Source organism: Juglans regia, chromosome 5 (genome assembly GCF_001411555.2).
Source record: "Juglans regia cultivar Chandler chromosome 5, Walnut 2.0, whole genome shotgun sequence".
NCBI classification, from domain to species: domain Eukaryota; kingdom Viridiplantae; phylum Streptophyta; class Magnoliopsida; order Fagales; family Juglandaceae; genus Juglans; species Juglans regia.
In genome coordinates, this window is record NC_049905.1 from 12,383,848 (window position 1) to 12,407,742 (window position 23,895).

The following is a 23,895-nucleotide window of genomic DNA, read 5'->3' on the forward strand; positions in this document are numbered from 1 at the left end:
GTGCAAGCTGTGTAGTACTAACTGCATTGGCTGGTACATTACCCTATGAAAAATATTATATATAGTTATAAAGTATATAAGCGCCGTTTATTTCTATTAAAAAAATAGATAAATATAGAAGAGACTCATAAAAAATTAATTTTTTATAGTGGATGCCACTTTTTTTTTAAATAGAATGTACGAAACTTTTACTCTATAACTATATTTAGTATCTCTCTTATCTTATGCATCGATGGTTGAGAAGACAAACCAACATTAGCAGCAAAACCAACAGGGAACAAACATCTAGAAAACATACATAGTAATATTGAATGTAATGGCCATCAAATCAGCATCAATTAATGGGGCATTCAGATTTTAGTTACATTTACGTAAAAACCCAAAGCATGTATTTGGCAATATAGAATATACAGTGGAAGATCCATCATCCACCGTCAGTTTATAGCATGAAAAGTACTGGTCTTTCAACAAGCCACATACTTCTTACTTCTGATATATTACAAAAGTAAACATTCACATTACCTTTATGTCATTGTAGTTGGTCTACTCGACATTCCTACAAGTATTTCTTTAAAATATTTGTGAATATCTTGTAAAATAAAATGTTCTACATGGACTCTAAGTTATGGCTTTTAAAAAAATATTATAATTAATGGAAACAAGCCTATAAATAAATTAAAAATCAAACTTGAACAGCTAATCTGCCAAGTCCCAACTAATCCAGGGGTGCACAGACCCTCAAAAAAAATTTCTCGCAAGTGCACCAAACATAATCCGATTGACCCTAAATTGTTTGCATTAAGGTATTGTTTCGATAGTGAGTTGAGATGAAATGAAATGAATTGAGATAAAAATTAAAAGTTGAATAAAATATTATTAGAATATTATTTTTTAATATTATTATTATTTTCGGATTTGAAAAAATTGAATTATTTATTATATTTTGTATAAAAATTTGAGAAAGTTGTAATGATGAGATGAGATTAAACGAAACACTTTTACTATCCAAACGGGATTAAGAGGATTCAAATCTTAGACCTGGAAGAAGCATACTACCAAGACCAAAGCCATCACTTAGAACCAATCCGTAGGGGTTGTCAATGTAGTAAACTTGAACCAAACTCAAACTCTTGAAGAAAACCACAATCTAGTTTGGATTTCAATATATATCTTTATTCGGCATACAATCCTATACAATCCAATTTTGAAATTAATACATACTTTCTTTGTTCATCATTTTGTTGAACTTCCAAATAACAAATTTGCATATGCACAAATATATTGCTATGGTTGTAAGATATATCCAAAGTACTGAACAACACCTTTTAGATGCTTAAGCTTGCGACAAAAAAAAGGATAGTAACGAACATGTTCTAATCAAAATTTTAAATTTCGTACCGTACCGGCCGGTATGGCTGAAATTTTTCGTTTCTGCCGTCCGGCTAGTACAGGTATTATATCTATTCCGTACCGGTTAAAATACCGGCCGTACCGGCCGATACCGACCATTTCGGACTGAATTTCGACCTGTACCGGCCGATATTTCGGCCTGTAAGTTTTTTTTTTTTTTCATTTTTTCATACTACAAATTTATATTTTAACCCCTAATTTAGACTAGACTATTTATAATTTTTATATATATGTATTTATATATAATTTATTTATATATAAACTATTATTTTGAAATATAATTTTTATATATATTTATATATATAATTTATTTATATATCGACTATCCCGAAACGTTATCCCGAAACGCTATCTCGAAACGGTACTGATACCGAAATATTTCGTTCCAGTGCCTTGACCGGTACAACGTCCGGTACGGTATTCAAAACATTGGTTCTAATTGTTAAGAGAAAATAATGGCTACAATATCTTGACTCTGCCCCTCCTGGTAGACTATCTTCTTCATTACAGCAAACATTGGAATCGGCTACATATAATTCGCTTAGTTTCACACCTTTGACCGTAATTTCTCAATGAGCTCTCTTCTGAGGATCTTTCCAGCAGCAGACTTAGGAACGTTGTTTATGAATGTCACTCTCCGTAATCTTTTGAAAGGTGCAACCTATGTCAAAAAAGATAGTCGGCTTACAGATGCAAGGCAATGATTTTGGCATGTAGCCATTCACAAGTGTAATAAAATTTGACCCTAAATTTACATTTTTAAGAGGGGCCTCTTACCTGATTAGCAATAAAGTTTATAACATCTTCTTCGGTAAGTGAACTGCTTGGGGAACGAACAACATATGCAATTGGGACTTCACCAGCTTCAGCATCAGGAAATCTGCAAAATGGAAACGTCTTTAACTTTCAATGATTTAAACAAAGGGCAATAATTCGTACAGTTCTATTGTGTGTAAGTCTCATGTAGTCCTTTTGATGAAAGTGTGGCATACCTGGGATACAAATGAAAAATCCCACTTTTTCATAGAACTGCGCAAAGCTAGCACGTTCTAGGATTGTATCATTACTCTATATATACAATAGGCTTTTAAAGAGTTAATTCGTTCTGTCATACTGAATTCGCATGTGTTGAACTTACGGGATGACCACAGCATCTAATATCTCAGGATGAGAAATAAGCAACCCTTCGAGTTCTGCTGGTGCAATCTAGTGAGAATGGAAGAAACATGCAAAAATATCAAAACAAATATAGGTAAAATATGGAAACACTACAATAAATATGGACTTTTCCCACGCACAAGGAGGAAAACATGAGTTTTAGGTATGGGAGCTTTGTTTAGTAGGAACTTGTTTAACCTTGTTTGTTCAACAACCTAAATTAAAACAATAATTAATTACATATTCTCCATGAACTGCTTCCAGCCTCGTTTTCATTTATTTTGGATGGACAAATAAAGAATATAATACAAATAATTAAATTTATAACTTTTCATCAGCTTAAATTTTTTGGATTAGTGCTGATTTTACATGATATCAGAGTAGAGGTTTTGACTTCAAATCCTACTCTTAAACAACAGAATAAGGATGCCTTTGAATGAAATCATCATTTATCTCAAAATTTTAAGCTAATGGAAAGAGCTATAATATTCAATTATCTATATATGTTTGTCTTAACACTTTCCCTCCGTGATTGAGCTGAGTGATAAATGGATGAATTTCAAAGCAAAAAATGCCTGGACCAACTTGCAGCTAATAACAAGTGGATACAGAATTTCCAAGCAAGAATTACTCATTATGTCCTCATAACTGGATCGTCTTCCTATTTAAAGCAAGAATTATTCATGTCTTTAAGGTTGTAAAAGGTGAAAGTAACAGTAGTTGAAATGCATCCCATGCAGCAGGGCACCGGGTTAAGATGATGTAGGCTTTTACTTCTGAATGCATGTTGTTTTCATCTGTTTTAAATTCTAGGAAAATTCCACATGACATAAACCACACGCTTAATTGTACTCATATCCCAAAGACCAAGAATTCTGAAAAATTGGTGAGTTTCGCTCCATGAGTCTTTGGAACATTGTTTATAAACTAATTTCTAAGGTATTGGCCCCTTCTGATTCATTCATTTCTGCGAGTAGGGGGGATCCATAGATAAGCCCCTTCCATTGCATAATCTCAAAAAGCTAAATAAGCTAAGTACGAAAGTGGTTGCAGGAACAGGAGAAGTCTATTATTATATAACAAATGCTTTAGCTACAAAAATATCGATAAAATGCTTTATTTTTAATTAACGAATCAAATTAAAAGAAGTTCAGATATGCAAGAAATTAATTTCCAAGGGCCACATCATAGAAAATATATAGCATTTAGAAATTGTAAATGACTCCAATTGTATTATTGACTAGTCCTTTTAGAATATAAACCATGTGGTTTAGGCCTTCCATTAGGGCAGTTGGTGCTAGCCTAAGGAGCAAGATGGGTAAATGCAGTGATGGCTATCAATACGTAGGCTCCCGAATGAGAACTTATTCTGTCGGGTGACTCTTTATGGGTAGTTGAAGCTTTAAAATTTGTCTCTCCCAACCTTTCAAGATAGAGCCCATTATTTGAGAAAAGAAAGTCCATATTAAAATGCACGTTCTAGTGGCTACAATGAATTAAATATAAGAAGGACAAGAAAGCTGCTCATAACCTATCAATATATGCTTATGATGACATGCAACATCAAGTGGCAGCAGAAAGTCCATTTTATCAAGTTACCTGAAAACCCTTGTACTTGATGAGCTCTTTAATTCGGTCAACAACATAAAGGTGTCCATCTCCATCAAAATATCCAAGATCTCCTGTGTGTACCCAACCCTTATTATCAATGGTCAGTTTGGTGGCCTGTGGATTGTTGTAATAACCTGAAAGTTTTGCAGTAATAGTGTTTACATATCTGATGTGAACAGTAGGCAAATGAATGCCTAGAATGCAGAGCTTGGGTGCAACTGTAACGAAAGGCCACTTGTTAAATATCACTGACTTGTGTATGGTATGCATAACCAAATATGTTGATGAGAGGGGCATATGATCCTTTCTAGCACAAACATTGCACTCCATGCAGTGATCAGGGCAGCCATGTTCTAGCTAAGTAACTGGCTAGGAGATTGAAAGTGGGTACATATATTCAGACAACCCATTTGGATATGCCTCCACATTTCATACAACACCTAATTTGACAGTGTACACCAATACCAGAGAAAAAAATTAAAAGAAAAATACGGGAAACTAAAGTGGTAGGACTCTTAGAAGTATAACTAGAATATAACTAATAAACCTGCTCTGTTTGGGAGGATGGGTGTGTTGTTCACTTTTCCTCTGTTTTATACAAAGGATGGAGTCTTGATGCGGGTTGTTTTTCCTCTGTTTTATACAGAGAATGATACTCTCTTTTTGAGAGTTTCTTTTGAAGTTTAGACAATGCCCGTCGCAAAGAAATTTGTGTAGGAGAAGCATACAACAGATTTTAGTTTGGCTTGTAACTTGAGTCACAGATGTAACTTCCTTTATGGAATGAAATGAAATCTATTTCTTATAAACAAAATAATAAATAAACCTGCTAGAGTTTTTTTTCTCTTGGTTTTTTTTTTTTTTTCCTGCACAATACAAGCCCAACTAGATTTTCACTTGAATTCTTTCTATGTTAGTCGTCCCACATTGAATGGTATGACAGAATGTTTTACAAAGATCGTATATCTAATCGTTGCAACATTCATAATGGCAGGAGAATGGCTACTTAGCCCTATCGATGAGCAACCTGAATGCAATGCAATTATGGGATTAGTGCTCTCACTTTCTTATCAAAGAGCATAAACTCTTTGAAGAAGAAGGATATAGTCTGAAGCAGGAAAACAGAGAGAGAGAGAGAGAGAGAGAGAGAGAGAGAGAACCAGAACAGTACCTTGCATCATATTCTGCCCCCGAACCCATATCTCCCCCAACTGATTGGGAGGGAGAGGCTTCAGTGTATCTACGCTGACTATTTGGGATTCAACTCCGGAAACAAGCTTTCCGGCTGAACCAGTATGTCGAATGCCTACTCTTGGATTCTCAATAGAAATAACTGAACAAGTTTCTGTCATCCCATACCCCTGAAATAAAAATGTTCGAATTGAACAACATGCACAGAATGATCTTTAAAACCAAAAGCCAGTTTATAAATATTCCCAGTTTATAAATATTCCTCGCCAAGATTATCTTTCCTGCAAGGATTCTGTGTTTCTTTAACACATTCAAATGTTTGAAGTGGGTCAACTGAAAAACATGACATTCTAGAGACAAAACAGAACCAAGTAAAACATATGAACTCAATTTACAAAGATAAAAATGTTAGTGTTACTACATTCAAGTATTCACTATTGATTGTACAGAGTCCAAACAAGGTGAAGAATATATCAAATGATCTATGAATAATAGTGAAATAGTTTGTCAATTTAGTGAAATAGTAGTAACTAGTTTGTAAATAGTAGTGAAGTAGTCTAAGAATATTTAAAAATAGTTGTGTTCCACATAGAACCTAATTGTGAGCAAAGTTAGAAACTTATGAGGATGGAGTTTTTGGCTAGTGCTTCCTATATTATAACTGTGGCAGAAGGGTTTGGATTCCCCGACCACTGACCAAACAGAGTGGGTCAAATTTTTGCTGCTCGGCTCTTCAAGGGTTATCAATTATATCTATAATTTTTTTTTAAATAATAATAACAATAAATAGATATCATAAAACTCATATCCAAAATCACTATTTCTTTCAGATAAAAACAAACGAATACTCTTATTTAATACAAATACAAAATTACTAATCCAAAAATCAGGAACATGTCAACCTTCAAAGTACCTGAAAGATCACCACATGTGGAAACTTCCTGGCAAACTCTTCCATTATATCCTTCCCCAATGGCGCGGCGCCAGACCCGATATGCTTCAAGGATGAGAGATCATACTTGTTGATCGCACTATGCTTCGCCAGCGCAAGTATCACCGGCGGCACCACCCACAGATGGCTCACCCTGTACCTCTCCACCGTACTCAGAAACTTCTCTAGCTCGAACCTCCTCATGGACACCACTGCATTCCCTATCTGCAGCTGTGAGTACACTATCGCCGACAGCCCGAAGACGTGGAACATCGGAAGCACGCAGAGTAACACGTTGTGCTTCTCCCCAGCAAGCTCCTGGTCCATTGTCACCATCAGAGATGCTGCAATGAAATTCCAGTGACTCAGTATCACCCCCTTGCTCGTGCCTGTCGTGCCGGAGGAGTATAGCAGCGCCGCTGCGTCGTTCTGCTTCACATCATTGAGCGGGAAATCGGATCCGCTCCCGGACCCAGCTAAAACCAAGTCGTCGAAATGGATGACGTTTGAAGAAGGAGAAGAATGATCGGGCCCCAAAAAAACGGCCGGGAGGTTAAAATCTTTGACTCTGTCCCATAATTCGGGTACGGTTATAATCAACCTAGGTTCAGAGTCTTTGATTTGCTTGGCGAGCTCGTTGATCGTGTAGACGGGGTTGACGGTGCTGGCGACGGCGCCGATTGCGACAACCCCAAGGAAGCAGACAGGAAACTGGATTGAATTCGGGGCAAAGATGAGGACAACGTCGCTCTTCTTGATGCCTAGGCGGAGCAAGCCGTGGGAGACTTTTATGACCGTGGATTTAAACTGAGAGAAGGACATGGTCTGGGAGGAATCGGCGTCGATGAGAGCCGGTTTGTTCGGATAAGAAGAAGAGTTTCGGAAGAGGAATGAGACCATGGAGAGGTTGGGATCACTGGGGAGCACCAGCGGTGGTCTGAGAGACCTGAAGATGCCATCCCTACCGTACCCAGATTTCTCCATCTTTAATGGATGGAAACAATAGCTCGACTCCAGAGCTATAAACGAGCTCTACACATAATCATGTATATATACGAGAAATTATAGACACTTATATCAAGTGGGACCTGGTCAGTAGCCCATAAAAATGGGAACTAATATTCTTTCAGCAGCACGTACGCAAGGAACAAATTCTCTTGCTTCGTTGTTGCCATATTTCATTTCGTGATATGAGGTTGGTGGGTGAGTGCCTGGAGACGAGTGACTAATATTAATATTAATACTGACTAATATTAATATTAATACGTAAATATCGTATAATTATTTTTTAAAAAAATTTATTTATTTTCACGTGATCTCATATTTATTTATTTTTTTAAAAATAATTATAAGATATTTACACACTGTAAATATCATTTCTTTATATTATATTATAACTTCGTTATAGGTTTAAGCCTTGGTGGTATGCTGGACAACGAAAACAAAAACCTACAGAAAAGATCCATAGCCAGACAAAGACAAAAAAGACGATCGATGAAATTCGAGTACTGAGAGTATAACAACCTGGGCGAAAATTTTCTTTCAATTCTTTTATATTAATAATTTTTGTTATTCGAAGATAGATATCTAAATATTTTACATAATTAAAAGATATTTATCCAAGAGGGTAACATTCTCAATCTATCGTAAAAATCGTACTAAAAAGTTTCAATGCTATAACTTTGGCATATCTGCTATGGGATATATCGTTGTCGGCATGTGGAGAGTTATGGGGACAGTCAAACGAATGATGGGCAATTAATATTTGGACGACTAAACAGAGGTTTAAATTTGGCAGAACATCACGTGTTTGGGGTGGTCAGCAGGGCAGCGCGTTCCGCATGGGCGGGCCAAACCCCCGTCCCCCAAATGCGGGTGGCCCCTGCCACCTGCCACCCGCCCAACATCTGGCATCCCAGCGGGGGTGAGAGGCGGGTTGAGTCCAACCTCAGCCAACTATAACAATACAAACTCATGAATACAAGTCAAACAAATTTAAAAATTATGATTATATTAGTTATTAGTTTTAAAATTATGATCATATTTATAAATTTTAATTTATAATTTTAATTATATAAAAATAGACCTTTGGTACCATTGAAGTGGGTGGGGGCGGGGCAAATGAGATGTAACGCTCCAATCCCGAAATGTTTGTAAAAGATTCATTAAATTTCTTATTTAAGTAAATTTAGTAAGATTACCGGACGTGGTAATTACGTGAGTTTTATACCCTCTAATAGAAGGATGACACCTAAGTCATCCATGATATTAGGAATAGATCTCATAGAATGAATAAAAGCCATTACCAGCCCCTGCATTTTTCATTTCTTCCTTTTCCTTTTCTTCACTTGACAACCAAACCAAATTTTCTTTTCCTCCCAACTCTATTCTTACTCTACCGCAACAACCGGTCAAGTCCATCTCCTGCCAAGTCCGAGCTACGTGCTCGCGCCCTACGCATCTTACGCAGTTGAGTACATCTCCCACCATAGTCATGCTACGTATTCACGCCCTACACGCTAGCCTACCTCCTGCTCACCTCACCAAGACAGGCTTCATGCTCATGCTCCATTCGGTCGAGCCTACCTCCCACTTACCTCGTCAAGACAGGCTTCACGCTCGTGCTCTACTCGGTCGAGCCCATATCTTCATTGCTTAGCAAGAGAGGAACAAATTACCAGGGCCAGCTCTCGAAATTTATTTATCTACAAATTAGGGCGGATCAGTTCGATTGCATATTTTACCTTTAGAGATTCTCAAGGTCTTTCTTGGAACAAATTGCCCTTAAGAATCACGAGCAATTGTGAAGGAGTAAAATACACCAGGCCCAAATTTGTTCTCAAGGTCCAGCCCATCAAGGGGCCATCACTAGCAGACAAAATAAGAGAGAGAGAGAGAGGAGACAAGAGGGTGAGGGTGTCAGGAGGCAGGGAGGGTGTCAGAAGGCAGGGGGTGTTAGGAGAAAGTAAGAAAGGGATAGACGGTCAGAGACGCAAAGAAGACATCCCTCACCACTACCAAGGCGCACATGGGAAGAGGGTAAATTAAAAGCAAGTGGCCAGACAACTCAATGGGGGACTTCTTCTCCAACCTTTGGACAGAGAGCTCTAGAGTGAACATATTTTCCAGCAAGTAGATCTCTAGCTCCTATTGTACAATGAGAAATGAGAGGCTATGAAAGACTGTAAGCAATCACATTATAATAGAATCTCCCCTCTCCAAACTCCCATGGACGCAAGCCTAGTGTCGAACCATGTAAATCCGTGTGTCAATCTCTCCTTATTTTCACTGCATTTAAATACACAAACACCTTACAACCGCAAATAGGATCATCGTCTAGGGCTCCGCACCTCACCACTTCCGGAAATGGATTCTTTTGGGCGTTCACACCTATGTTACCTATAAAATATTAAACTCTTGGATCTTTCTTTAAACAAGATCGGGGAACTATTCCTAAGTGCATCAACAATTTGACATCAATGTCTCTGAAATGGAGCACAAGTGACTGCAATTTATTCTGTTCAAAGTGCTTATGCAGACCATGCACCATTTATATGGAGCGAAAGGATGTCTATGTTCGAGAATTAGATGGGACTTGTATAGATTATGGATCTTTCAAGTAATAAATTACATGGAGAAGTTTCAGAAGGATTTACGAGTTTTACAGAGTTGGTTTCCTTGAATTTATCAAAAAACAATTTAACTGGGCCAATAATATTGAAGATCGGTCCACTTGAAAATTTACAATCTCTTGATTTATCTAGAAACCAGCTTCATGGTGAAATCCCAACGAGCATTTCAGATATCAGTTTTGTTAGTTATTTGGACTTGTCCAATAAAAATTTATTTGGCAAAATCCCAACAGGCCAGAACTCAACTTCAGAGCCTCAATGCTTCTGCCTTTATATATGGGGAATCCTGAATTATCATGTGGTTCTCCACTTCCAAAGGAGTGTCCGGGAGATCTTTATCCAGTTGATGATGATCTCAATGACACTAGAACCCGCAGGAATGTCGACAATCAGACAAATGATATATGATGATGGGATTATAACTGATCAAGGATCTTTATCAAATAATTATCCGTAAGGTGACATTTTGGTTCGTTAAACACTTAACGGGAGATGGATGTATGGAAGAACTGATTAAGTTTCGAGTCTTTCAAGGATGAAATATGCGTATGGTAATATAATTTTTTTTGAGATTTTAAAAAAAAGTTATAATTTTTTCTGAGATTAATCCAACATATATATATATTTTACATCCAAACAAATACTTAAATTATCTGTTAAAAATTTGTGTGTGATCATGATGTGTCTGTATCTTCTACTTGAATCCCTTCAATTTTACTGCCATGTTTGAATAGTTACTATCTGTAAGTTGTATTTAAACTCTGTGCCTCACACACCCATCTTGATAGAGTTTGGAATAGCTCAAAACTTATTAGTTAATAAATGAGTTATAATGAAATAAGAAAACTTCTAAGAGATAAAATTAACTCTATATCTCTAATCACAGTTAAATACAAAGTCTTAGATTTCTTGATGATCAAAAATTTATAAATAGTACTGAGGGATTACAGAGTTCTCACCTACAACATTAGAGTGCCTCTAGCCATCGAGAGACACTTATGAGGTTAAGTTGCTAGGGTGATCATTTTCTCATAGTCAGATTAATTTCTTTATCAAACAGATAAAGAAATGTACGTCTTTTAGCTACTGTTGTTTTATTATTGTGGATCATAGAAAATTAAAGATCTAATTATTAATGTTCATGTTAAAATATTTAACACTATCTTCTTAACATTCTCAAACAAAACTTTTGGAGTTTATATAGGAAATATATATTAGTGTTTACATATTCTCAAATTGAATTTGGCTGTAGTGGTATGTGAATCGCTTGATCACGAGGCACATATTATATAGTACTACCATTGAATTTGGCTTTACAAATGAACTATTTTTAATTTGTATTCGTAGATTTTAATTCACTTTTGAATAATATTCTTTTATTATTCCAAAGTACTAATTGTTGTTCATTTACAATTGTTAAAAAACAATTGTTGTAATTATTTCCAAGTATTTTTCAATGTGATGTAATTTTTTTTTTTTTTAATGTAGAACAAATTAAATCAATTCATAACGAGACATTATAATTTTGATCTGGGGCATACAGAATACAAGTCAACTACTATTTTTAAGGCATGTAATTTTAAATCTAAACGGCAAGATAGCCACTTTTTATATTCAATAATTAATGAGCAATGCTACGTACAATTCTCAAATGGGGGACTGTATGCAAGTCTAATTAATTTTGTCTTTAAATTTTTTTTAAAATTACAATAATATCCTTATCAAAATGGTAATTTTTTCTATTTAATAAAGGGTTTGCACATATAATCTATATTTGGAGACTGTAAATAAAATTTCTCATAATTAATAAGTGGTAGATGATGAACTTGACTGATGAACTTGAGAAACGGAATAGAGGCCTCAGTACGTAAATTGATCAATCCATGTTATTAGTTCGACTTTAGATTTGAACATAAGAAACAGTTATGATTTGGCACTTTGATTATAAAACATTTGTCAACATTCTATATATAATATATTTAATGGTCCCTTCGTCCGAATTCTTTAATTTTCAACAAAAATTATTTAGTGACAGCTTGTCACGCTGTTTTATACTAGTTAGTGATAAACACATATTGTCAAATACATACCACATATAAGCATTTTCAATGCTTACAAATGGCCAGTAGCAAAAACTTAAGAGATTAATAAAAGAAAATAATATAGAAATTAAGTTAACAAATATTATGATAAATTATATAGTAAAAATTCAAAGAAATTAAAAATTAAACTTAAAAATTATTATTAATAACCTAAATTCTTTATAAATAACTAATTAAAATATAAACTAAAATTAATGTAGTTCTTTTTTTCCCAAGAAAAAAGTGTTTGAAATCAAATTAAATTTCCAAAATTTATAAGAGATACGTGGAGGATACGGTAGGGTAAAAGATGTCGATGTGAGTGAACATCATGAAAACGACATGACCAATTATATGAATACGACAACGGATGACATGAAAGGCATCTCTTTTTCCAAGCAAAAAAATAAAATAAAATAAAATAGAAATGATTGTACATAATGGACATCTGTTGTCGCCATCTTGCTAAATAGAGTTAAGGTTTATTGGTTTCATAATCTAACTATCTTATCTCATTTAATTATTTTAAATTTTTTAAACTTCTAAATAAAATATAATAAATAATTTAAAATTTTTAAATTTTTAAATAAAAATAATATTAAAAAATAATATTCTAACAATAAATTATGTAAATCAACAATAAAGTATTTTTTATTTTAATTGAATTATGAATTAATCCTTGTCACTCTTCCTCTATAATTTTTAAAGTAGAATAATTGAATCTAAAAAACATTTTATCAATTGAAATAATTTTTCGAATGACCAAAATTTATCGATCGGACACAGAAAATTTGATTTCGATGAATGGATGATGTGATTGTAGAGCATGAAAACGTGTATGAGGGTTTAGATATAGATCAGGTTTGAACTCATGTCTTCTCCACATGTTTTTCCAAATAATTGACCTTACGTTACACGCAAATTGGATTGACTCGAGTCAATCCAATTAAATTCGAGTAAGCATTTGCATAAATTTAAACGCTATATTCCACCATTATTTTTTTGCATTTTAAAAGATGCTTATTTACATATTGGATTTATTTCAACAAAAGAAATCTGAAAATATTTATTATATAAATAATATGTTGACATATTCTTACCAAAAAAATGAACAAGACAAGTTCTTTCTTGCAAAACATAATGTGTTGATTAATATATAAGATGTAGTTTGAAATCGATCGATTAATAATACTTTTTGTTGATGTTTCTCGATTAATTTGGCTTATGTTAAACCAAGCCCACCAACTCGGTTGAGCTAAAATCCTATTGTTGCTCCCTTCTTTTTCACTCTACACAGCCCCTTGCCCCTTCAAAAAACTCAGATCAGAGGAGGGGTGATGGAGCTTTGGCTCCTCCCTCCCTCCTCCTTTCCTTTATTATCCCTCCTCCCTCTTTTCTCTAGTTTTTCTTTTATTTTTTTGATTTTTTTTTTCATTCAAAGTAGGGTAAAATGCAGATATCTTATTCTCTAGAGCCAGACGAACACCACGTGCCCCACTGCAAGATTTCCAAGGCGCCGATTCTTCTAACGGACATAATCTCGTCTAACAGAGTGGCGCGTGAGCCACGCGCACGGCCCAAAGTGCGCGAGTGATATCCACGTGCCACCGCAAGCGAATCTCTATCGCAGCCATGTGCGGCTTTTCTAGGACCAGGGCCATCATTTTTTTCAGACATGATGTTCTACCGTACTTCCAAGGTGGCCACTCACGCGCTACCATTGTCTCGGTGTTTGCATTTTTTATTTCCTTTAAGGTTGAAAATGCGGATCTACAGCTTTTCAAGCTGTAAGTCGCTATTTTCTCATGTATCTTTTACATTTTCTATTATTTTCTTTGTTTTTAGGTTTAAAAAAAAAAACACAGTCTCTTGATTTTGTCTATAGTGTGTTATCTACTTCGTCTTAGATAGACTGTAGAGTTGTTTAATTCTATCTTAGGACAGACTGTGGGTTTGTTAAATCTGTCTTAAGACAAAGTGATGTCTTTCAGAATGAAAAGAAAAAAAAAATTATTCAATAATGTTTCACATTACTGTGTAAGAACAAAAAATATATATGTTGTCTCAAATATTCTTTAATTTTCAATAAAAAAAACTTGTCACGCTGTTTGATACCATATATAGAAAGTTACAAAAATCATGATAAAATGACTACAACTTAAAAATCAAGACAATTATATAGTTAAAAAGTTAAAATTCAAAGAAATTAAAAATTAAAGTTAAAGAATGAAAAAAACTGATTAATAACCTAAGTTCTTTACATATAACTAATTAAAATATAAACTACAGTTAATTTAGTTCTTTTTTTCCCAAGAAAAAAGTGTTTGAAATCAAAATTTCCAAAATTTATAAAAAGTACGTGAATGATACGATAGGGTAATTAACCGGATGTCGATCTGAGTGACCAGCATGAAAAAGACATGACACTGATTATATGAATGCGACGACGGATGACATGAAAGGTATCTATTTTCCAAGCAAAAATAAAATTCTCAAAGAAAAAATTTATTCATCATCACAACTCCTATCATCTCATGATGTGGTATTAGATAATAGGTTTACAAGTAAAATGTAATAAATAATTTTCAATCACCTAATACCACATTATAGGATGATGGAAGGATGATGAGGGTTGAAAGGATGATGAGGGTTGGAAGGATGAGGAGTAGCATTACTTGACTTAGGACTTATTTCTCTTGTTGCAATAAGGTATTTTTTATTTGAATTGAATTATGAATTAATCCTTGTCGCTCTTCCTTTATAATTTTTAAAGTAGAATAATTGATTCTAAAACAACTTTTATCAATTGAAATAATTTTTCAAATAACCAAAATTTATTAATCGGATACAAAAAATTTGGTTACGATGAATGGATGATGTGATTGTGGAACATGAAAATGGGTAGAAGGGTTTAGATATAGATCAAGTTTGAACTACTGTCTTCACTACTTTTTTTTTCAAATAATTGACCCGCTTACGTTAAACACAAATTGGATTGACTAGGATCAATCCAATTAAATTCGAGTATGATTTTGCATAGATCTTGACTCTCTTGAAATATGGCGCATTTTAGACTCTGTATTCTGCTATTGCTTTTTTGCGTTTTGAAAGATGCTTATATATATGCATGTTGGATTTATTATATAAATAATATGTTGGCATATTCTTATGAAGAAAAAGAACAAGGACAGGTTATTTCTTGCAAGACAATGTGTTGATTAATACATATACACTACAAGAAAATGGCTCTATTGCGGCGATTTTTGGTCTGCTGCAATAAATCTCGCCGCAATAAGTCATTATTCACGGCGATAGGTTTGGTCGACGCGGCTTCCAACCCGTGCGTATTTTTGTCTTTTTTTTTACGGCGATTTTATGCTTATTTACGGTGAAAGTTTTCGCCGTAAAAATTCTTTTTACTTTTGCAGTGATTTTAACGATACTTACGGCGAATTAAACCGCTGCAAAATCCCAAAATGTTCTGCCGACGCATAAGTTCGCTGCGAATCTCATTTCAATGTAAACGGCGCCAATACCTCCATCGAAGTTCAGATTTCCCCCCAAATCCCTATTTCCCCCCAAATCCCGATTTCCTTCGTCCCCATTTTGGCCTACCAACTTGTTCACGCCCCTGTTTGTGCCCGGCGATTCTGGAGCTGAATTAATCCCAGGCCCCTCATTCCACACTTGAAGCGAACCATCTGTAGTGCCTCCCCGCGGTCCGTTACGAGTGATTGTTTTGGGAAGGCCAATATCGACGGTCGAGATCGTCCATCGACAGGTATTTCTGGTTCCCTTTAAGAAATTGCTCTCCCCCTTCATCCTCGCATGACAATTTTTATTACAAAAATTATGCATTTCAGCTCGTACTGATTAAAAGTGTGTCGAACATTCACTGCAGTCTTAATGGATTTGTTGATCCATTAAGACTGCAAATAATATACTGCAAATAATATACTGTGGCAAACATTACCGCCCCGAATAAAATTTTCGACGCTTTATATCGACGCAAGCCACTAGTTGCAACGTTTCTAAAAATCGCTGTAATAAAAATATGCGCTATTACTGCAATTTTTTGGGTATTAGCAACAATATAAAGTGCTGCAAATAATTTTTCGCAGCGATAGAAGAGTGAAATCTCGCAATTATTTGCGGCGAAATTAATTATATTTGCGGGGGAAAAAATCGCTGCAAATAAAAATTTTTCGCAACGAATTTTTCATTTCACTGGAAAATTTTTTAAAAGGCGCAGCAACTGCGACGGACTGCCGACGCAACATAAATCGCTGCAAATAAGTATTTGCAGTGATTTTCGAGATTATTAGCAGCGATTTTCGGCACCGGGAAAGGCGCTGTTTCTTGTAGTGATAAGAAGTAGTTTAAAACCAATCGATTAATAATACTTTTTGTTGATGCATGTTTCTCGATTAATTTGGCTTATAAATGTTAAACCAAGCCCACCAACTCGGTTGAGCAAAACTTGTTTTTGTCCTTCGAGAATCATAAGGAAGAGAGTTTCTGTTTCAGAATTTATTCCTTATACGTCTTTCAAACTAGTTTCAGAGTTTGTGTTTCAGAGTGTTTGGGTGATCTTCATAAAGTTCAAAACGACGAGATTACATTTCTGCAACCCCTCATTGCTCATTTTAAAAACGTTACTTTTCTAGAAAAATATAATAAAATATATATTTAGGTTCTTCTTATAATATAATCCGAAATGCAATAGAAACTTTGAATTTTTCTTAAATTTAAAATTCCAAGATTTTTTTTCTAAATTTTTGAAAAGCCGAAATGTATAATATTATATATAGAAAAATAAATTGATCATCATTTCTCAACTAAACATCGATCTTATGGTGTAACATTAAATAATTAACAAATAAGTGAAACATAACATATATATGTAAAATATATATATATATATATATATATATACATATATTCAAAATAAAATTACATCCAAAAACACAAAACGTTTGTATATAAAAGTTTGAAATTGACAATAATAAACGGAAAGTTTCCCCTACTATTTATTTCAAATAAATGAGCACCTTACGTTACACGCAAATTACTGACTTGGTCAATTGAGTTAAATTCGAGTAGACTTTTGTGTGGAATTATTGGACTTTCAAGAGCGAGAATCTGATCCCTTCAACTTTTTGTCCTTTTATGCTCCTCATCAGCGACGTCTAATTATTAGGTGAAATAATAATAAAAAATAAAGGTTGAGTCGGTAAACTTGACCGGATCGGATCAGATCAGATTGAATTGGTGGATTTAGTCTGATATTGGGGTCCCTTTATGCTCCTAATCAGCGACGTCTAATTATTCGGTGAAAAAAATAAAATGTTGAGTCGGTAAACTGGACCGGATTAAACCGGATCGAATTTATGGATTTAGTCTGATATTGGGTCAATTTTTTTCAAAAGTGATCATCGAAATCGAACCGATTCCGATTTTTTTTTTTCTAACACCGGACTGGACCGATTTATATATATATATTTTTTAATTTTTTATATTGTATAAAATATTTTTTATATTATATATAATTTTGTATTATATGATAAATTAATCATTAATATAATATTAAATTTTAAAATCCTATATAAATAACTATATATTATCATTATAGTCTATTGTATTAGTAGTTATATTAATAGTATCACTATATATTATAATGTACTATAATATATCACTATATTATATATTATAATATATTACTATAGTTTATAACACAATTATAATATACATTATAATTTACTACAATATATTATCATTATATTATTATATACTATAATATATATATATATATATACTATATAATATATCGGAAAAAATGGATCAGAACCGGTAACATTGGAAGTACCAATTTAGGAGTGTAACCGGTGCGATATCGCTTCTTCAAATCTCAACTCCGATATATACCGATTTGGTTCTAAAATATGTCCAAAATCAGACTCGTTACACCCCTATTAATTACAAAGAAATTTTTACATGGAAAATGTTTGGGCCATCGAGAGGTGGTCCTGAGACATTTTTTTAATTTTTTTTTATTTAATGATTAAAAAAATATTTTCTTAATAACATTTGAGTATTGCTGCATGGGAATTAGAGACTAACATTTGAGTAAACAAATTCAAAAGCAATCCTCTTTACAATTTTGTTGCATTCAGTTTTTTAAGATCTATCCATAAATTAAGATATGGTTTTTTATACTTGTTTTCTGAGGGCATCCATTGAAGCTCTTTTCTTGTCATCTTCAAGAAGGGTACCACAATAATTTTCAATTAAAATTTCTCAATTAAACGCAATCTGATTCGATTAATGACCAACAGGTGTTATTGTTTTTCTTTCTTTTCTATTGATTTTCATTCGAGCAAGTGCATACATGCATGTCTAGCTTTAATATATTTTAAAATATTTATGAATAATAGTTAAATCATTTTTAAATAGTAGTAAAATAGTTTAAATTAAAGTGTTTTATTAAATTTTAGAAAATTAGAGAGAAAAAGTTAAGTAACGATATATATTATAAAGTTAAAAAAATTGTTTAAATATAATTTTTATTTTGAAACATGATAAAGTTATATTTATTTTTGTGTTTTGTTTAAAAGTTTGAAGAAGATGTAATAATTAGGGAATTATTAAATGAAAATTTTATAATTTATAATTAAAAAGTTTTTTATTTTAAGTGATGTTTGAAAATAAATATCTAAAAATATCTCATAATATTTGAGAATGCATCGTTATACTTTTTTTTAAGGGTAACTCTCATCAGTCATTCATCATGAGAGAAATTTACATACATGACTGTATACATTTTGGGATGTTCTCATATCAAATATGACATCATAAACTAAAATAATGAATTTGGAGTTCTACCAATACACTATTTTCTTTTGTGACTTGGTCTGGTCTTCACTATTGCTGATACTCTCTACAGATAAACGTCCAAGAGACAACACTGTCTACCTAAACATAGACTCAACCTCACATTTTATAGGAAGAGAAGACTTAACCTTTATAGACAAACATCCGAGAGACAAACTTTTTTTTTTTAACAAACAATAGGGAACTAAAAAAAGAAAACAGTGAGATAGATGCGAAAAATAACGAATTACAATTTGGACCAACTCTGGTAGACTTTAAAATTTGTGCACATTCGCCTCTTTTCCGTCACAAAGGTCATATCTAAAAGGTCTAGTAGTGGCGAGTCTAATGATATAGTGCATGTGTTGAGAAGAGCTGTCGAAAGGAGTGGCGCTTGAGGACCACACGCGATGATTTTCATAAAACCACTATTTTCTTCAAACAATTTTCGACCTATGAACCAGTAGGGAACACATTCATTAGCTATAAATTTTAGCCTGGAGAGATGAGATAAGTTTGAGATATTTCTCTTTTTTTTTTTATTTCTTTTTAATGTAAAGATATTTATGTTTAAACTATTTTCAATATCTTAAAAATTTTATGGGTTTTATTTTTATTTTATTTTAACAACTACTACACTTTCGTTTTCAACTTTTGTTTGAATGATATGTGCTTTGTGTTTTAATTAAGTAAAACGTCCACTTTCATGAACTTCTAATTGGCTGAGAGTATCTTAGAATACGAAATTTAGGTATTAACAGTTTAAACTATTTTCAAACCATTTGGATATAAAAACGATTTTATTTCATCTTTTCTTATTATTACAATATTTTTTCTAAATTATCACAATTCAACTTTTTCAAATACTAAAATAATAATAATGTTAAAAAATAATATTCTAACAATATTTATTTAACTTTTAAATTCTATCTAAAATTATCTCATCTCACTATTCAAACGAGACCTAAAGAAGATCTCACTATATAGGCATTCGAAATGGAAAAGAAATTCAGTGACTAATACCTAATAATACAAATTTATAAGCTCTCACCAGTCACCACAAAAAATAACATACCATCCAAGCTTCCAGTCAAACTTTGAATACAAAAAGTAGTTGGATGAAACATCAAGCACTTAATTGAGAGAAGAAAAATGACAACTTTTTGTCCATTTGAGTAAAAAACTTCAAAAGCAATCCTTTCAATAATTTTGTTACATTCCTTATCACTCATTATTATCAGTTTTGTCAAATCTGGTTTTCCTCCATTTAATTTTCAAGATTGGATTATTTTATTTTTCTTTCTTACAGCTTGGTGGAACTTGATTTGGGCAATTGTCTGGGATCCCATCACTTTATCTTTTAGCTTTCCCTCATTAATGCTAAATCCTCATCACAACTTCTATTTCTAGATCTCCCTTTCAATTATCTCATCTCCTCCGTATTTCATTGGTTGTTCAACTCCACTACTGGACATTTGTGAAGCCCGGTTTCAAACTACTTTTATTTTCATGCCCCACACGGTTTCGCGCCACAGTTTCATCATTATGACGGGAAAAATCTAGTCGTACGTACATAAAACTGTTATCAAAATGAATGGAGTAGTTCACTTTGGGATATCAGTATTCCAAATATCTCTCATCTTCAATATCTGCTTCATCTTCAATATCTCTTATCAGTGTTCCAAATAGAGAGTAAAAAAATGAGAGCTTGTTATCTCCAACTTCTGCTTCTACTTGCACTGTTATCATGTAATGCAACAAAACTTGGATTTAGTTTCGATTTGCGTGATTCTGAAGTTAGATGCATAGAGGAAGAACGACAAGCACTCCTCCAATTCAAACAACACCTTGTAGATCGTTTCCATTGGCTGTCTTCTTGGGACCATGATGAAGATTGTTGCAAGTGGGAAGGAATTAAGTGTAGCAACCGAACAGGTCATGTTCTTACTCTTGATCTCCAGGCTGATTGGTCAGCTGAACCAATACGTAAAGTTCTACAAGGTGAGATAAGCTCATCATTACTTGCATTGCGGCATTTGACTTATCTGGACTTAAGTCTCAATAGCTTTTCCAGGAAACCCTTCCCAAATTTTGTTGGGTCACTCACTAAATTACAACATCTGCATCTTTCACATACCAATATAGTCGGAATCATTCCACGACAATTAGGAAGTCTATCAGGATTGATTTCTCTGGATCTCAGCTGGAATGATCTAACTGAGGCAAATAATCTTGATTGGCTAACTCATCTTTCATCTTTAACACACTTGGACATGAGTAGTGTCAACCTCAGCCAGGTACTCAATTGGCCCAATCAAGTTAATATGCTCCCTTCAAGGTTTTAGGATTATATGGGAATTATTTCACGGGGCTATTACCGAAGAGTATTGGTAACTTATCCAATCTAGAGATCTTGAATGTTGCTAATAATTCTCTTGCAGGGGTGATATCTGAAGCCCATTTTTCAAATCTCTTCAAACTGAAAGATTTATATTTTGGAGATAACTCTTTAGTTTTGAGCTTCAGCTATGACTGGGTTCCCCCATTCCAACTAGATATTGTTGATTTGAGGTATTGCAGAATGGGATTTGCTTTCCCAAAATGGCTTCAAAGTCAAAAGAATTATCGTATACTTGATATTTCTAATGCTGGAATTTTTGACATTGTCCCTACTTGGTTATGGGACTTCATTCCTAGGTTATTATGTATGTCTAACAACAAGTTGCATGGGAACTTGCCAGACTTTTCATCTTCCAGATTTGGTGATTTTGCTCTTATAGATTTGAGCTCAAACCTTTTTGATGGTTCAATACCACCTTTTCCATCAAATGTGATGTTACTAAACCTATCGAACAATAAGTTTTCTGGGACAATTTCCTTTCTATGTGAAATCAACACTCCAACGCTATTGGATGTTTTAGACCTCTCAAACAATACACTGTCGGGAGAGCTTCCAGATTGCTAGATGTATTTTCGAGACTTGATTGTTCTTAATTTGGCCAACAACAATTTCTACGGGAAAATACCTAGCTCAATGGGCTCTCTAACCTCGATTCATGTTTTACATTTAAGCCACAATAGATTTGTCGGAAAGATGCCGATGTCCCTTCAGAATTGCAGTGAGTTGAAAACCATCTACTTGGGAACAAATAGTCTTTCAGGAATGGTACCTACATGGATAGGTGATAATCTACCTAATTTGGTTATTCTTAGCCTACGATCTAATCAGCTTTATGGACGTTTGCCTTTGAACCTATGTCATCTATCACATATTCAAATTTTGGATCTATCTTTGAATAAGATCGAGGGAACTATTCCGGAGTGTATCTACAATTTGACTGCAATGTCTCTGTCTACAAATCAAAGTGTCCTATCTGCTTATACCAAACGCACAACTTATAAGGACCATGCATCAGTGGTATGGAAAGGAAGGGAGTTTGTGTTCAAGAATTTCTTGGGGCTTGTGAAGATGATTGATCTTTCCAGTAACAAATTACATGGAGAAATTCTAGAAGGAATTAGTAGTCTTACAGAGTTAATTGCGTTAAATTTATCGAGAAACAATTTAACTGGGTTAATCCCTGGGAAGATCGGTCTATTGAGAAATTTGCAGTCTCTTGATTTATCTAGAAACCAACTTTGTGGTGAAATCCCAATGAGCATTTCCAACATAAGTTTTCTTAGTCAATTAGACTTGGCCATCAACAACTTATCCGGCAAAATCCCAACAGGAACTCAAATCCAGAGCCTCGATGCTTCTATGTTTTTGGGAAATCCTAAACTATGTGGCTCTCCACTTCCAAAAGAATGCCTAGAAGATCTTCATCCAGTCTACATGAGCACTAGGGGCCACAAGAATAAGAATGTTCAAGCAGATGATGATGGATTTATAACTAAAGGATTTTATGTTGCTGCAACTCTCGGATTCATTGGAGGATTTTGGGGAGTGTGTTTCATTTCAGTGTTAAACATACAATATATAATGAAGCGTCTTACTTCCAATGCTCGAATGACATTAGCACTACACATGGCATAAGCTCTATGTATGATCACTTTGTAAAGTTAAATTTTAAGGTAAAAGTCCTATCCCTTTATTTTATATTCGTATATATAAATTATCCTTAACCACATATAGTTGAACATATATACTACCATATATATATATATACACACACACACACACACACACATATATATATATGCTATGTTAGCATATACTATGAATATATATTTATTGGCATGCCTTTATACTTAAATGCTTTCAACTTGCATCCTTTGAATTCTCAGTTAAAAATCTCAACAACCCGAGGGGAGTACTTCTATTGTTCAATTTTATTATCTTGTTCAAACAGCTACTATCTTCCTAACATTCTACTTTGATGCCTGGTAAGTTTTATTTTGGTTTGATTAATCTCATTTTTCTTATTTTGCTTTTCCTTGCAGGTTGCCATAGGTTGTTTAATCTTAGGTTATTTGTCTGTCTTCTGGAAGTGTATTTGGATGATTTGGTTATAAAGGTTTTTAGATGCCTGGGTTTTGGTTTTAATTATATGTATCTCCTCGGAGTCGGATTGTAACCACAGTTTTCCTCCTTTATAAATGAGGGCAATCAATAAAATTGGGGTACCGTCCTCTTCTAAAACAAAAAGAGACATTCTACTTCTCAACTTTTGGATATCATAATAGTCTATTATTGGGCCAAGCACACAAATTTTATATGAAGCCCAACTTTTTCTAACAAGCTATATGGCCTACGAACTATAAATTTATTGAAATTGGCTAAAAAAAAAAAATTGATCCATAGGCTGAACAGATTATTTTAAGGCCGTCGAGTGTAGTCAATGATACTGGATTGTATCAAATGATCAAATATTTCATTTGTAGCCCAATTGAGGTGGTTAGATAATATTCGATAAACCACGAGGCCGGATAATTATTTTGAATGACTTGATCTTATTGGGCCCAACGAGTTGTTTAAAGGAAAATGATAGGGTTACTACTCTCTAACTAC

General features: G+C 33.9%; 2 protein-coding genes across 4 annotated transcripts; one reads left to right on the plus strand and one right to left on the minus strand.

Moving 5' to 3' along the window:
- Window positions 1-1,733: 1,733 nt before the first annotated feature.
- Window positions 1,734-7,342, minus strand: LOC108980442 (4-coumarate--CoA ligase-like 7). 2 transcript variants are annotated; one of them, XM_035690303.1, is made up of 6 exons: window positions 6,284-7,340; window positions 5,351-5,540; window positions 4,168-4,313; window positions 2,549-2,616; window positions 2,188-2,290; window positions 1,734-2,071 (listed from the first exon to the last, which is right to left on the minus strand). In XM_035690303.1, exons 1-6 carry the CDS (start codon window positions 7,283-7,285, stop codon window positions 1,958-1,960), a joined length of 1,623 nt encoding a protein of 540 aa, XP_035546196.1. In that variant the 5' UTR covers window positions 7,286-7,340; the 3' UTR covers window positions 1,734-1,957. The 2 variants fall into 2 exon arrangements, 1 of the variants encoding a protein (XP_035546196.1); XR_004801567.1 differs by having other exon boundaries at window positions 1,752-2,071; window positions 2,403-2,616; window positions 6,284-7,342.
- A 13,123-nt stretch (window positions 7,343-20,465) lies between these two features.
- LOC108980441 (receptor-like protein EIX2) lies at window positions 20,466-23,507 on the plus strand. 2 transcript variants are annotated; one of them, XM_035689997.1, is made up of 2 exons: window positions 20,466-22,958; window positions 23,328-23,507. In XM_035689997.1, the coding sequence occupies exon 1, from the start codon at window positions 21,850-21,852 to the stop codon at window positions 22,918-22,920; it is 1,071 nt and encodes a 356-aa protein (XP_035545890.1). In that variant the 5' UTR covers window positions 20,466-21,849; the 3' UTR covers window positions 22,921-22,958; window positions 23,328-23,507. The 2 variants fall into 2 exon arrangements, with proteins under 2 accessions (XP_035545890.1, XP_035545891.1); XM_035689998.1 differs by having other exon boundaries at window positions 20,466-20,885.
- Window positions 23,508-23,895: the final 388 nt, after the last annotated feature.